Genomic DNA, 14,599 nt, shown 5'->3' with positions numbered 1-14,599 from the left:
AGAGGCAGAAACGGAGCAGTGGAAGAAGGAAGTCACCACTGCGTGTTAAACTATGTAAATTACACCAGGCTTATTAATAACGACTAAAACATCTCTCGCCCATCAAAATGCAAGTAACTCGAACCTCTTTGGTGCAGCGGTTCTTGCACTGGTTGTGGCTCTCGCAGTCGGTGATGACCACTTCAGGCAGCTCGTAGACCATCCATTCCGTGTGTTCAGTCGAGACAAACAGGGCGCAGCGACACCATGGCTCGCTTTGGGCGCTGGGGAGAGTATATATACATATATATTTTTTCACCATAAATTCAATATAGACCCTATGAACGTTATTAATCTGACATTAGTAGTACGGAACCTTTTCCCTTTTCGAACTCACCTGACGTAGGCAAAGCCGAGAACAGTCAGAGCAAGGACGATACTCTTCATGATGTCGGGTGAAAGACACTGAAAAGGAACTGCAACAACCCCTTTATATATGACCTCCCAAGGTCCAGCTCAACAGGTGGCTTAACGCAGGGTACAAACACGTAGCGATTTGAGTACAGTGATATCTCGGACGTTTTTGTTTTTTTTTCTGCTTCGAAACTACTTCGTATGGTCGCAGGGAAACAACCGAAATTGTGTCAATTATACAACCTAATATTTCTATAGTGAATCAATTATTAAGATCAACAAAAACATTCTGATTACTGACGCACACCACACATGCACGAATTTACTTGCAGATGCAAAACAGAACGTAAAAGAGGGAAAAAAAAAAATAATAATAAACTGGGATATCGCATAAAATACTCCGAGCCACACACATCGTCACATTCTCTGCTACCGAACTCTTCTATATCTGAAATGTGTAAGTTATCGGTTTAAATGCGTCATTTAAAATCGGTAAAGGGCAGCGCAAGCTAATTACTGACATTAATTCAATAGTAATGAATGATAATAATTATTATAATAATCTTGGTAATGAGATTGATAATGAGTATAATAATCATGATAATGGTATTAAGAATGGTAATGATAATGATGATGCTAATAGTAATAATAGTAACAACAACTATAAGAGGATAATGATAATAATAATAACAATAATAACAATATTAACAACAACAATAATAATAACAATAATAATAATTATTATAGCAATAAGGATAAGGATGATAATAATAATAATAGTAATAATAAAGGCGATGATGATGATCAGAAAGATTTTTGATAATGGAGATAAACTGATAGAATTGACAGAATACACAAAAACAACTTTGTATTATCTTTTGTAGTTTTTTATCCATATACTTTTATCAGCATAATGATACGTAATTTACCAAGGAACTTCATTTTGAAAAAAAAAATCAGAAACGTTCTTCACAAATACAAATTCGTGATTTCAAAATTGAATTTGCAATCAGAACTTCAAGGCACTTGCTTACCCGCAATTTCCTTGAAACTGCTTCAGCCGCAATTGTTATGCAGACTATGGCCAGTACACCATGCACTTACTAGGACAAAGATACTATTCATGATCTTTAATCATATCTTTAATAATGACTGAATATAATTATTCATCAAAGTTTGGATTCCCTTGGTAAACATTTCTTGCAGATTTACGTTTATATACTATATCCATAGACACATTTTAATTTTATATATCTTTTCTATTGGTTAATATTTTGTTAAATATGTATTTTCTCGCATTACTTCAAATAATAAGTACTGGACTAAGTGTCTGTGTCATTCCTGAAAACTGTTAAGACGTAAGTATAATGGCATCACACCGGTACCATCATACTTTTTATTTGCAACACATAATTTGTTTATTTCATCTTATATTATCGTAATCGGTCTACGAACAAATACTGTCAAAATGTCTATGATGAACTGCTTTTAAAAATATTTGAGCATTGGCCATTTGATTTGGATTAATCATGATTACTGTCATAATTATTGCGGTTGCGCGTTTGGGTGCATGGACAATAGGGATGAAGCATTTCGAAGTAATTACGAACGGGTGAGTCAAGTGTATCGTTGTACTCATATCTTCATGATGTATTGTCCTTGATCTCCGTGTACTGTACCGTGCGTTACATTATAGTTGCTAAGCTCGGCCTTGGGATCTTATATATAAAGACGTTTGATTCTGTGTGCAGTGTCCTCCTAACGACATCATGAAGAACATCATCCTTGCTTTGGCTGTCCTCGGCTTCACCTACGTCAGGTGAGTTCAATGAGTATTTAAATTTGATTCTAATAAAATTCGAATTGAAAGTATTCATTGATCCTGTTGTGCTTAAATAATTAACACTACATTTCCCTCCAGCGCCCAGAGCGAGCCATGGTGTCGCTGTGCCCTATTCGTCTCGACTGAACACACGGAATGGATGGTCTACGAGCTGCCCGAAGTGGTCATCGCCGACTGCGAGAGCCACAACCAGTGCAAGAACCGCTGCACCAAAGAGGTTCGAGTTACTTGCATTTTACAAACATGGCCGATGAGCGAGAGATGTTTTTGTCATGTTTGTCGTGTTTACGTTCGAATTGTGAGAGCATAAGAAAGCATCTATAGCATTACTAATAGTGATAGAGCAGTATGCATATACCCATGTGTTTTCTGTGAATATCTGTATATGGAGACATGTAAAGAAGGTGAACTTAGTCTTGATTCACTGATTGTACAAATACAGGAATTGCGTTTTCTTCCAAGGTTTCATATAATTTGCACTGGCAATTTCCCATGAAAACAGAAGTTAAGCTTTGCTAGAGATTTAGCTACAATTCATGTACATGTTAGCCTCTAACTAGACAAAATTAAGAATCGTAAGCTAATTTACTTTATTTTCACAGTTCAATGAGATGACCAACAACATGGACTTGTGGTCAACGGTCAACAACGCAACGGTTGGCTCCTACCTCTGCCAAAACCTGGAGCACCCTATCCACAACAAATACGTAAGAATCAATCAGCATTTCCTTCAACTTCCTCCTGTCCACATGGCCATACTACATATTTCAGAATCTATCCAAAACCTCCATCCGTTCAAAATGCTTTTCCTTTTCAGGTTTACGGTTACTACGAGATGTGCGGCGGTCCCTGGGAGTACTCCGGCCTGGTCTCACAGCAGCTGTTGTGTTGCCGGGATGGAGAACACAACCACTGCATCTCCAAGTGAAGAGTGTGGAAGTAAGACTCTCAACACCAGCATAGACTGCGTCTCATCTGGCAGTTTAATGCTGATGTGTAAAATCTGAATATGGTGTTGATGGTTATGAAAATCTTTGAGATCAATATACATTTTAAATGTTACATACACCAGCGCCATCAGTGTTCCTTTTCAATTCTGATGTAATCCTAAAATATGATATTAGTGATTAATAAAAGAGTGAATAACACATATGGAAATTTATATATCAAATCTTAAGAGACTACATTACATAAAAATATTCGAGAAAATAAATCTATTCATAAGATACCCAAGGCTTTCACCAACATGCTATAAAGACGAGAAAATTACAAACACACAAACGTGCAATCATATCATCTTTTTGTCTTTGTATGTGACTCTGCATTTGTTTGTATGTCCAGTATGTAGGCCTGTGCTTGTGTCTGTATGTGGTCATTCACTTAGCATATCCTGTTAATCTCTTTTAATATAGTACACTGGACAGATCAATATTCCACCTGCTGCTTGCACTCGTTATAACACTCGTTATAACGACGAAAAGCTCCTTTATAGTGAATGGCAACGTTGGGTGCTAATGGGAAAATAATTACTTGGGCGTAAGCGATGGCATGGGCTCGATCTTTTCATCACCTTTAGTCATGACAGCACAAAGATACAAAGATGCTTAGTCATTCCGTGTGAACATCAGGTGGACTGAGACAGATAAATACACTTTCAAGATTATCTACCTGTTTCTGAGCCACACCCACAGAAGAGGTGTTTTATCAGGCTACTTTTACTTCACATTAGACAGCATTTCTCCTCTTTTGGCTTCCTGATTTCATTACACACTCACTATGAGGTCTTGCTGCTTACGATGACCCCCGCCCGTGTCGCTGTTGGTTGAATGAGGCTGTCTTTAGTTGCAAACGTAGTTTTCTGATTGATCTCGAATATATTTAGGAATCTAGCATTTGCATGTTCTGGAATAAGGGACAGGAAAAGATAAATACGTATCTGATTAAATATTCTACTGACGTTTCTCCCTTCTGTCTCTCTCTTTTTCTCTTTCCGTGTTGTTATATAATTATTTATTATTATATATTTATTTATCTATCAATTTATATTCATACATATTATCAGTAGCTTTACAACACAGTTTTATCCATATATATACAAGTGTATTATGTACACTGAGAAATAACTCATAACCTTTCTACACAAATATTTAACACAACTTAAGGTTTTCAACACTAGATTTGCAACTTGAACATCAGTGCTTATCCAGAACTATCTGCCTATCTGAATGTATGATTAATTGATTATTTAAAATTATCTGCCACATCAAGTGCTAAGGTGTCTTATGAGTATAAACAAATATCAGTAAATATTATATTAAAATCAAAGGATATTATGTTTTAAAAGTATGAAATTATTGGACAAACATGCATAATTAATTTTTGTTTAAAATATTAGTTTACCTTAAGGAACTAATAAAACTTTCTACGTCACAATCCTCCCTCAATACAATTTTCAGTGTATATGGAGGAAACAAGTAATAATCTTTTCTATACATGATAAACATTAAATTAAACGAAAATGTATCCTTGAGCACCAGTCAAATTGTTAAGAGAAAATACGCTCTGAAGTTCCTTGCAACAGCTCCAGACACCTTTATTAATGCTGTAGTCGTTATATCTAAGTAAGATAATGTGGACGAATCCCTTTGTGTGTCACTGTTTCCTTGAGCGCTGTATTGGTTCCCTTGCGTTAAAGCACTGGCCATTTTAAACGTGTTGTCTATGTGTAATTGTTATTATACATTTGTTCATTTATCTATGCATTGTTAGATATATGGTCCATTTAAACTTCGCCTCTCTAGGGAAAACTTCGTGTAGACTCACACCTGTACTATATCTATACTTATATATTGATAAGTATATATACTTAATACAACAGAATTGCGCGCCTTCAAACGCACACATTAATTTACATAATGATCTAGAAGAGCTCGGCAACAGAATGCATAACCATTATGAGGTTTGGATCATTTTCTGTAATGTCACACGGCGTCCGCAGAGAGAAAGGAGCAACAAATCGCGAAGTTTGGAGTCAGACGAGACTCCCTCCGACAAAAAAAGGAACAAATTATGTTTTGATTTAGACGAACGCCCTCGTTAGCACTAAGCGGAAGTACGTGTACTGTCAATTTTCAATTTTGCTGCACATAAATGGCTCGAGAAGTGCTGAGCCACCAAGGCGTCGATTAGCACACCCTACGTGGCCTTTTTTTCTAAAACTGTCAACACCAATACAGTTATCATTGTTATTAACATTAAGATTGTTATTATGATACTAATAACAAATAAAACATAATTTCCGATAATCAAGGAAAAAATTAAACAGGTGAGATTGGGTAGGACTAGTATCTATCTCCCTGGCGACTAAGTTCAGCTCCTGTATTTTGGTTTTATTGTCTGATGAGAAGACTAGTCTTTTCCGAAACGTTATGATGTATTGCCCCATTCTCTATTGTTGCCATTTTATTTCAACGTGTACACATGTTACTGTGTCTGTACGCTTGTTCATCTTGTGTGATAATGCGATCTATTTTCTCTCTTTCTCACCCCTTTTTGATTTTCAGGGTTTATCACACTGGAAAGTATAGTCATTTTCATAATACTTTTCATTCATGACAGCGACCTTATTTCATCGTAAAGCAAGGTTATCGACAATCGCAAATAGTCGCAAAATATCCATGAACGAGATTTTCTAAAATGATTTAACATTTATTAATATATTCATTTTTATTGCCACTTTCATCATTATCACCACATGTGTATTAGTTTGTTTCACACATTGAGCAATGGTGATGAAGCAGTTTTAAGTAGTTTCGGATGGGAGAGTTCAATGTATCATGTACCCATATCTCCGTGTACTGTACCGTTCGTTGGTGCGTTGCATTATGTTTGCTAAGCTGGGCCTTGAAATGTCATATATAAAGAGGTTGATTGTTCCCTCTTCAGTGTCTCTCTTCCGACATCATGAAGAACACCGTCCTTGCTTTGGCGGTCCTCGGCTTCGCCTTTGTCAGGTGAGTGAGTTTAAAATGCACTGTGTTAAAGAAAATTATATTTTGTCAGTCGTTTGAAAATTGAACTACAATTTATTATTTTACGGATATATAAGTAAAGCACAGTTACATATGTACATTCAATATATCTATATACTTATATCTCTGTTAATTTAAGTTAGTGCATATTTATACATATATACACACATACACATATCTATATATATATATATATATATATATATATATATATATATATATATATATATATATATATATATATATATATATATATATATATATATATATATATATATATATATATATATATATATATATATATATATATATATATATATATATATATATATATATATATATATATATATATATATATATATATATATATATATATATATATATATATATATATATATATATATATATATATATATATATATATATATATATATATATATATATATATATATATATATATATATATATATATATATATATATATATATATATATATATATATATATATATATATATATATATATATATATATATATATATATATATATATATATATATATATATATATATATATATATATATATATATATATATATATATATATATATATATATATATATATATATATATATATATATATATATATATATATATATATATATATATATATATATATATATATATATATATATATATATATATATATATATATATATATATATATATATATATATATATATATATATATATATATATATATATATATATATATATATATATATATATATATATATATATATATATATATATATATATATATATATATATATATATATATATATATATATATATATATATATATATATATATATATATATATATATATATATATATATATATATATATATATATATATATATATATATATATATATATATATATATATATATATATATATATATATATATATATATATATATATATATATATATATATATATATATATATATATATATATATATATATATATATATATATATATATATATATATATATATATATATATATATATATATATATATATATATATATATATATATATATATATATATATATATATATATATATATATATATATATATATATATATATATATATATATATATATATATATATATATATATATATATATATATATATATATATATATATATATATATATATATATATATATATATATATATATATATATATATATATATATATATATATATATATATATATATATATATATATATATATATATATATATATATATATATATATATATATATATATATATATATATATATATATATATATATATATATATATATATATATATATATATATATATATATATATATATATATATATATATATATATATATATATATATATATATATATATATATATATATATATATATATATATATATATATATATATATATATATATATATATATATATATATATATATATATATATATATATATATATATATATATATATATATATATATATATATATATATATATATATATATATATATATATATATATATATATATATATATATATATATATATATATATATATATATATATATATATATATATATATATATATATATATATATATATATATATATATATATATATATATATATATATATATATATATATATATATATATATATATATATATATATATATATATATATATATATATATATATATATATATATATATATATATATATATATATATATATATATATATATATATATATATATATATATATATATATATATATATATATATATATATATATATATATATATATATATATATATATATATATATATATATATATATATATATATATATATATATATATATATATATATATATATATATATATATATATATATATATATATATATATATATATATATATATATATATATATATATATATATATATATATATATATATATATATATATATATATATATATATATATATATATATATATATATATATATATATATATATATATATATATATATATATATATATATATATATATATATATATATATATATATATATATATATATATATATATATATATATATATATATATATATATATATATATATATATATATATATATATATATATATATATATATATATATATATATATATATATATATATATATATATATATATATATATATATATATATATATATATATATATATATATATATATATATATATATATATATATATATATATATATATATATGCTATTCGTGATTAATAAAAGAGTGAATAACAAATATGGAAATGTATGTATCAAATGTTAAGAGATTATGCTTTATACAAATATTCGAGAAACCAAAGCTATGCTTAAAACACCCGATACTTTCACAAACATACTACAAAGGCATAGGAGACATACAAACACAAACGTTCAATCATATCATCTTTTTGTCTCTTTACTCTCTTAACTGGACAGATCAATATTCCAGCTGCTTCGTGAACTCGTTATAACACTAGTTATTACAACTAACAGCTCCTTTACCGTGAATGACCACATTGCAGGCTGATGAGAGAATATTTATTTGGACGTAAGCGATGGCATGGGCTCGATCTTTTCATCACCTTTAGCCATGACAGCACAAAGATACACAAGCCTACAGCCATATGGCACATTCTGTGTGGACATCAGGTGGACTGAGACAGATAAACACACTTTCAAGATTATCTACCTGTTGCTTAGCCACACCCACACAAGGGGCGTTTTATCAGCTACTCTTACTTTACATTAGACAGCATTTCTCTCCTTTTGGCTTCCTCAATTCATTACACTCACTATGAGGTCTTGCTGCTTAAGATCAGCGCTGTCTGTGCATACGTAATTTTCTGATTTATTGATTAGGAATCTAGGATTTGTATTTTCTGGAATTAGGGACTTTAAAAGTTAAATACTTATATAACTACTGATGACGTTTCCCAATTTGATGTGTTTATATATAAAATGTGAATATTTAGATGATTATCTGATTACATTCATATATTGTATTCAGTAGACTTTACAACACCTTTTAACAATATATAGGTGTATTATGTAATCAAAGTTTTAAAACTGAGAAATAACTTAAAGGTTTCAAAACTAAATTTGCAATATTAACATCTGTGCTTACCCATAATTATCTGCCCGTCTATATACGTAATTGATTATTTAAATTTATCTGCCATGTCAACATCAGCGGCGAATACTTTATATTCTGTTTGCAATATTAGGAGCATCAAATTAAACGAATATGTATCCTAGAGCATCAGTCAAATTACTACGGAAAAATGCGCATTGAAGTTCCTTGCAACTGCTCCAGACGCCATTGTTACTCGTGCTGTGGTCGTTATATCTAAGTAAGATAATATGGACGAATCCCCTTGTTTCAATGTTTCCTTGAGCGCTGTATTGGTTCCCTTGTGTTAAAGTGTTGGGCAAGCACTGGCCAGTTCAGACGTGTTTATGCATTATCGTTATTATACATTTGTTCCTCTATTTATGCACCATTAGATAAAATGGTTCAATTAAACTTCGGGTCTCCAACACCTGTACTATATCTAAAATAATTATTGATATGCATATATACACTTCATAACAGAATTGCGTGCATTCAAACCTATGCATAAATTTACATAATGATCTAGAAGAGCTCGGCAACAGAATGCAAAACCAATTTGAGGTTTGGATAAATTTTCTGTAATGTCACACGGCATCCGCAAAGAGAAAGGAGCAACAAATCGCGAAGTTTGGAGTCAGACGAGACTCCCTCCGACAAAAAAGAAAAAAGAGAGTAACAGATTTTGATGTTTTGATTTAGTCAGCACTGAACGGAAGTGCGTGTACTGTCAATTTTCAATTTTGCTGCACATACATGGCTCGAGAAGTGCTCAGCCACCAAGGCGTAGATTAGCAGGATCTACGTGGCCTCAACTGATATCCCAAATCTTTGAATTTTCGGATTTTTTTTTTTCTAAAACTGTCAGCATCAATACTGTTATTGTTATTGATATTAAGGTTGTTAGTAGGGTATCAATAACAACAAATAAAATATAATTTCCGAAAATCAAAGAAAAGGTTAAACAGGTGGTAGTACTTGACCAAGTACTTGTTGAGTCAAACTATAGCTACTGTATTTTGGTTTTATTATCTGATGACAAACCAAGCCTTTTTCAAAACGTCATGATTTTGCTGTTTCATTTCAGCGTGTACATATGTTACTGTATTTGTAAGCTTGTTCATCTTCTGTGATATTTCGTTCTATTTTTCTCATCCTCACCCTTTTTTCATTTTCAAAATTTATCACACTGGAGGGTACACTGTCATCTTCTCATTTTCATAATACTATTCGTTCATGATATCGACATTACTCCATCGTAATGCAGGGTCATCGACAATCGCAAATAGTCGCAAAATATCCATGAACGAGATTTTCTAAAATTAGTATACATTTACTAGTATATTCATTTTTATTGCCACTTTCATCATTATCACCACATGTGTATTAGTTTGTTTCACACATTGAGCAATGGTGATGAAGCGGTTTTAAGTAGTTTCGAATGGGGGAGTCCAATTTATCATGTACCCATATCTCCGTGTACTGTACCGTTCGTTGGTGCGTTGCATTATGTTTGCTGAGCTGGGCCTTGAAATGTCATATATAAAGAGGTTGATTGTTCCTTCTTCAGTGTCTCTCTTCCGACATCATGAAGAACACCGTCCTTGCTTTGGCGGTCCTCGGCTTCGCCTTTGTTAGGTGAGTGAGTTTAAAATGCACTGTGTTAAAGAAAATTATATTTTGTCAGTCGTTTGAAAATTGAACTACAATTTATTATTTTGCGGATATATAAGTAAAGCACAGTTACATATGTACATTCAATATATCTATATACTTATCTCTCTGTTAATTTAAGTGTGTGCATATTTATACATATATACACACATACACATATCTATATATATATACTCACATATATGTCTGTGTATATATATATATATATATATATTTATATATGTATGTATATATATGTATAAGTATACACACTCATGCACACATAAACTTATATGTGTATGTGTGTTGCAGCTACGAGTGTTTGAAACCTAATATATGCAAATAATCTCCAGCGCCCAGACTGAGCCATGGTGTCGCTGCGCGCTCTTCGTATCAGGTGGACACGCTGAGTACATGGTGTACGAGCTGCCCGAAGTGGTCATCGCCGACTGCGAGAGCCACAACCAGTGCAAGAACCGCTGCACCAAAGAGGTTCGTGTTGCAAGTATTTAGTGTTTAGTCTAAGGTATTAAGGTGTGAGGGAACGGATTTATTATTGCTGAAAGGCTAGTTTCCATGGAAAATGTCATAGAGGTAAACAAGCAGATATGATAGGATTTCTGTTTGTTTTCCTTGTGTCTTTTGCATGTTTTGTATCTTTGATTTTATCATTTCCAAAGCTTAACGTTAATTGCAAGAGCAATTTCCTATAAAAAAAAAAAAAAAAATACATGAGAAAATAATGAAAACTACCAGAAATCTAAATATATTCATTTACCAAATATCAGCCTCGTAAGTCAGTTCACCTTATTTCCACAGTTCAATGAGATGACCAACAACATGGACTTGTGGTCAACGGTCAACAACACAACGGTTGGGTCCTACATCTGCCAAAACCTGGAGCGCCCGATCCACAACAGATACGTAAGACGCAATCAGCATTTCCTCCAACTTCCTCCTGACACATGGCCATACTACATATTTCATAATCTATCCAAAACCTTCATCCGTTCAAACTGCTTTTCCTTTTCCTTTGCAGGTTTACGGTTACTACGAGATGTGCGGCGGTCCCTGGGAGTACTCCGGCCTGGTCTCGCAACAGATGTTGTGTTGCTGGGATGGAGTACACGACCACTGCATCTCCAAGTGAAGAGAGTGAAAGTAAAACTCTCAACACCAGCATAGACCTGCGTCTCATCTGGCAGTTTAACGCTGATGTGTAAAATCTGAATATTTTGTTGAGGGTTATGAAAATCTTTGAGATCAATATACATTTTAAATGTTATATACACCAGCGCCATCAGTGTTCATTTTCCTTCCTGATGCGCCTATGCCGAGCGTCTTGTAATTTTTCATGATTGTAATTATAAAACATGCTATTAGTGATTAATAAAAGAGTGAATAACAAATATGGAAGTGTATGTATCAAAGGTTAAGAGATTATGCTATATACAAATATTCGAGAAACCAAAGCTATGCTTAAAACACCCGATGCTTTCACCAACATGCTACAATGGCATAAGACATACAACACAAACGTTCAGTCATATCATCTTTTTGTCTCTTTACTCTCTTAACTGGACAGATCAATATTCCAGCTGCTTCGTGAACTCGTTATAACACTTGTTATTACAACTAACAGCTCCTTTACCGTGAATGACCACATTGCGGGCTGATGAGAGAATATTTATTTGGACGTAAGCGATGGCATGGGCTCGATCTTTTCATCCCCTTTAGCCATGACAGCACAAAGATACACAAGCCTACAGCCATATGGCACATTCTGTGTGGACATCAGGTGGACTGAGACAGATAAACACACTTTCAAGATTATCTACCTGTTGCTTAGCCACACCCACACAAGGGGCGTTTTAACAGCTACTCTTACTTTACATTAGACAGCATTTCTCTCCTTTTGGCTTCCTCAATTCACTACACTCACTATGAGGTCTTGCTGCTTACGATCAGCGCTGTCTGTGCATACGTAATTTTCTGATTTATTGATTAGGAATCTAGGATTTGTATTTTCTGGAATTAGGGACTTTAAAAGTTAAATACTTATATAACTACTGATGACGTTTCCCAATTTGATGTGTGTTTATATATATAAAATGTGAATATCTAGATGATTATCTGATTGCATTCATATATTGTATTTAGTAGACTTTACAACACCTTTTAACAATATATAGGTGTATTATGTAATCAAAGTTTTAATACTGAGAAATAACTTACAGGTTTCAAAACTAAATTTGCAATAGGAATATAAGTGCTTACCCATAATAATCTGCCCGTCTATATACGTAATTGATTATTTACATTCATCTGCCGTGTCAACATCAGCGGCGAATACTTTATAGGATTAATGCATTTGTTTGCAATATTAGACTGACTTTGGAAACGGGTAAGACTTCCTGCGTCAAAAAATCCTAGTATACTTGTCAGCGTATATGGAGGGAGATAAGTACATAATCTTTTCCAAACATCAAATTAAACGAAAACGTATCCTAGAGCATCAGTCAAATTACTACGGAAAAATGCGCATTGAAGTTCCTTGCAACTGCTCCAGACGCCATTGTTACTCGTGCTGTGGTCGTTATATCTAAGTAAGATAATGTGGACGAATCCCCTTGTTTCACTGTTCCCTTGAGCGCTATATTGGTTCCCTTGTGTTAAAGTGTTGGGCAAGCACCGGCCAGTTCAGACGTGTTGTTTATGCATTATCATTATTATACATTTGTTCCTCTATTTATACATCATTAGATAAAATGGTTCAATTAAACTTCGGGTCTCCAACACCTGTACCATATCTATCATATATATTGATATGCATATATACAATTCATAACAGAATTGCGTGCATTCAAACATGCATAAATTTACATAATGATTTAGAAGAGCTCGGCAACAGAATGCAAAACGAATTTGAGGTTTGGATCATTTTCTGTAATGTCACACGGCGTCCGCAGAGAGAAAGGAGCAACAGTCAGACGAGCAAAAAAGAAAAAAGATAGTAACAGATTTTGATGTTTTGATTTAGTCAGCACTGAACGGAAGTGCATGTACTGTCAATTTTCAATTCTGCTGCACATACATGGCTCGAGAAGTGCTCAGCCACCAAGGCGTAGATTAGCAGGATCTTCGTGGCCTCAACTGATATCCCAAACCTTTGAAATTTCAGATTTTTTTTTTTTTCTAAAACTGTCAGCATCAATACTGTTATTGTTATTGATATTAAGGTTGTTAGCAGGGTATTAATAACAACAAATAAAATATAAGTTCCGAAAATCAAGGAAAAGGTTAAACAGGTGAAATTGGTAGTACTAGTAACTTGACCAAGTATTTGTTGAGTCAAACTATCGCTACAGTATTTTGGTTTTATTATCTGATGACAAATCAAGCCTTTTTCAAAACGTCATGATTTTTGCTGTTTCATTTCAA

At 30.7% G+C, this 14,599-nt stretch overlaps 3 protein-coding genes across 5 annotated transcripts in view; 2 read left to right on the top strand and 1 right to left on the bottom strand.

Annotated features, from left to right (window-relative positions):
* The window catches only part of LOC125046632, a 1,167-nt gene extending 737 nt beyond the window's left edge, over nt 1–430 (bottom strand). Inside the window, exons 1-2 of the mRNA XM_047644470.1 lie at nt 377–430; nt 125–263 (exon numbers count right to left, since the gene is read on the bottom strand). Of these exons, the coding sequence (XP_047500426.1) occupies nt 125–263; nt 377–426 (189 nt within the window). The 5' untranslated portion in view covers nt 427–430. The remainder of the gene's footprint in view (nt 1–124; nt 264–376) is intronic.
* Nucleotides 431–2,142: 1,712 nt separating this feature from the next.
* Nucleotides 2,143–3,386, top strand: LOC125046660. Its single transcript, XM_047644509.1, has 4 exons — nt 2,143–2,212; nt 2,315–2,453; nt 2,839–2,943; nt 3,054–3,386. Exons 1-4 carry the CDS (start codon nt 2,163–2,165, stop codon nt 3,162–3,164), a joined length of 405 nt encoding a protein of 134 aa, XP_047500465.1. The 5' UTR covers nt 2,143–2,162; the 3' UTR covers nt 3,165–3,386.
* A 2,809-nt stretch (nt 3,387–6,195) lies between these two features.
* On the top strand, nt 6,196–12,567 carry LOC125046639. Of its 3 annotated transcripts, none has more exons than XM_047644481.1 (4): nt 6,196–6,249; nt 11,512–11,650; nt 11,978–12,082; nt 12,198–12,567. In XM_047644481.1, the coding sequence occupies exons 1-4, from the start codon at nt 6,200–6,202 to the stop codon at nt 12,306–12,308; spliced, it is 405 nt and encodes a 134-aa protein (XP_047500437.1). In that variant the 5' UTR covers nt 6,196–6,199; the 3' UTR covers nt 12,309–12,567. The 3 variants fall into 3 exon arrangements, with proteins under 3 accessions (XP_047500437.1, XP_047500444.1, XP_047500452.1); XM_047644488.1 differs by lacking the exon at nt 6,196–6,249 and adding an exon at nt 11,035–11,143; XM_047644496.1 differs by lacking the exon at nt 6,196–6,249 and adding an exon at nt 11,095–11,143 and having other exon boundaries at nt 11,471–11,650.
* The last annotated feature ends 2,032 nt before the right edge of the window (nt 12,568–14,599 follow it).

The sequence above is a fragment of the Penaeus chinensis genome, chromosome 4 (genome assembly GCF_019202785.1).
Source record: "Penaeus chinensis breed Huanghai No. 1 chromosome 4, ASM1920278v2, whole genome shotgun sequence".
Classification (NCBI taxonomy): domain Eukaryota; kingdom Metazoa; phylum Arthropoda; class Malacostraca; order Decapoda; family Penaeidae; genus Penaeus; species Penaeus chinensis.
This window is presented reverse-complemented; position numbering and strand designations above follow the sequence as displayed.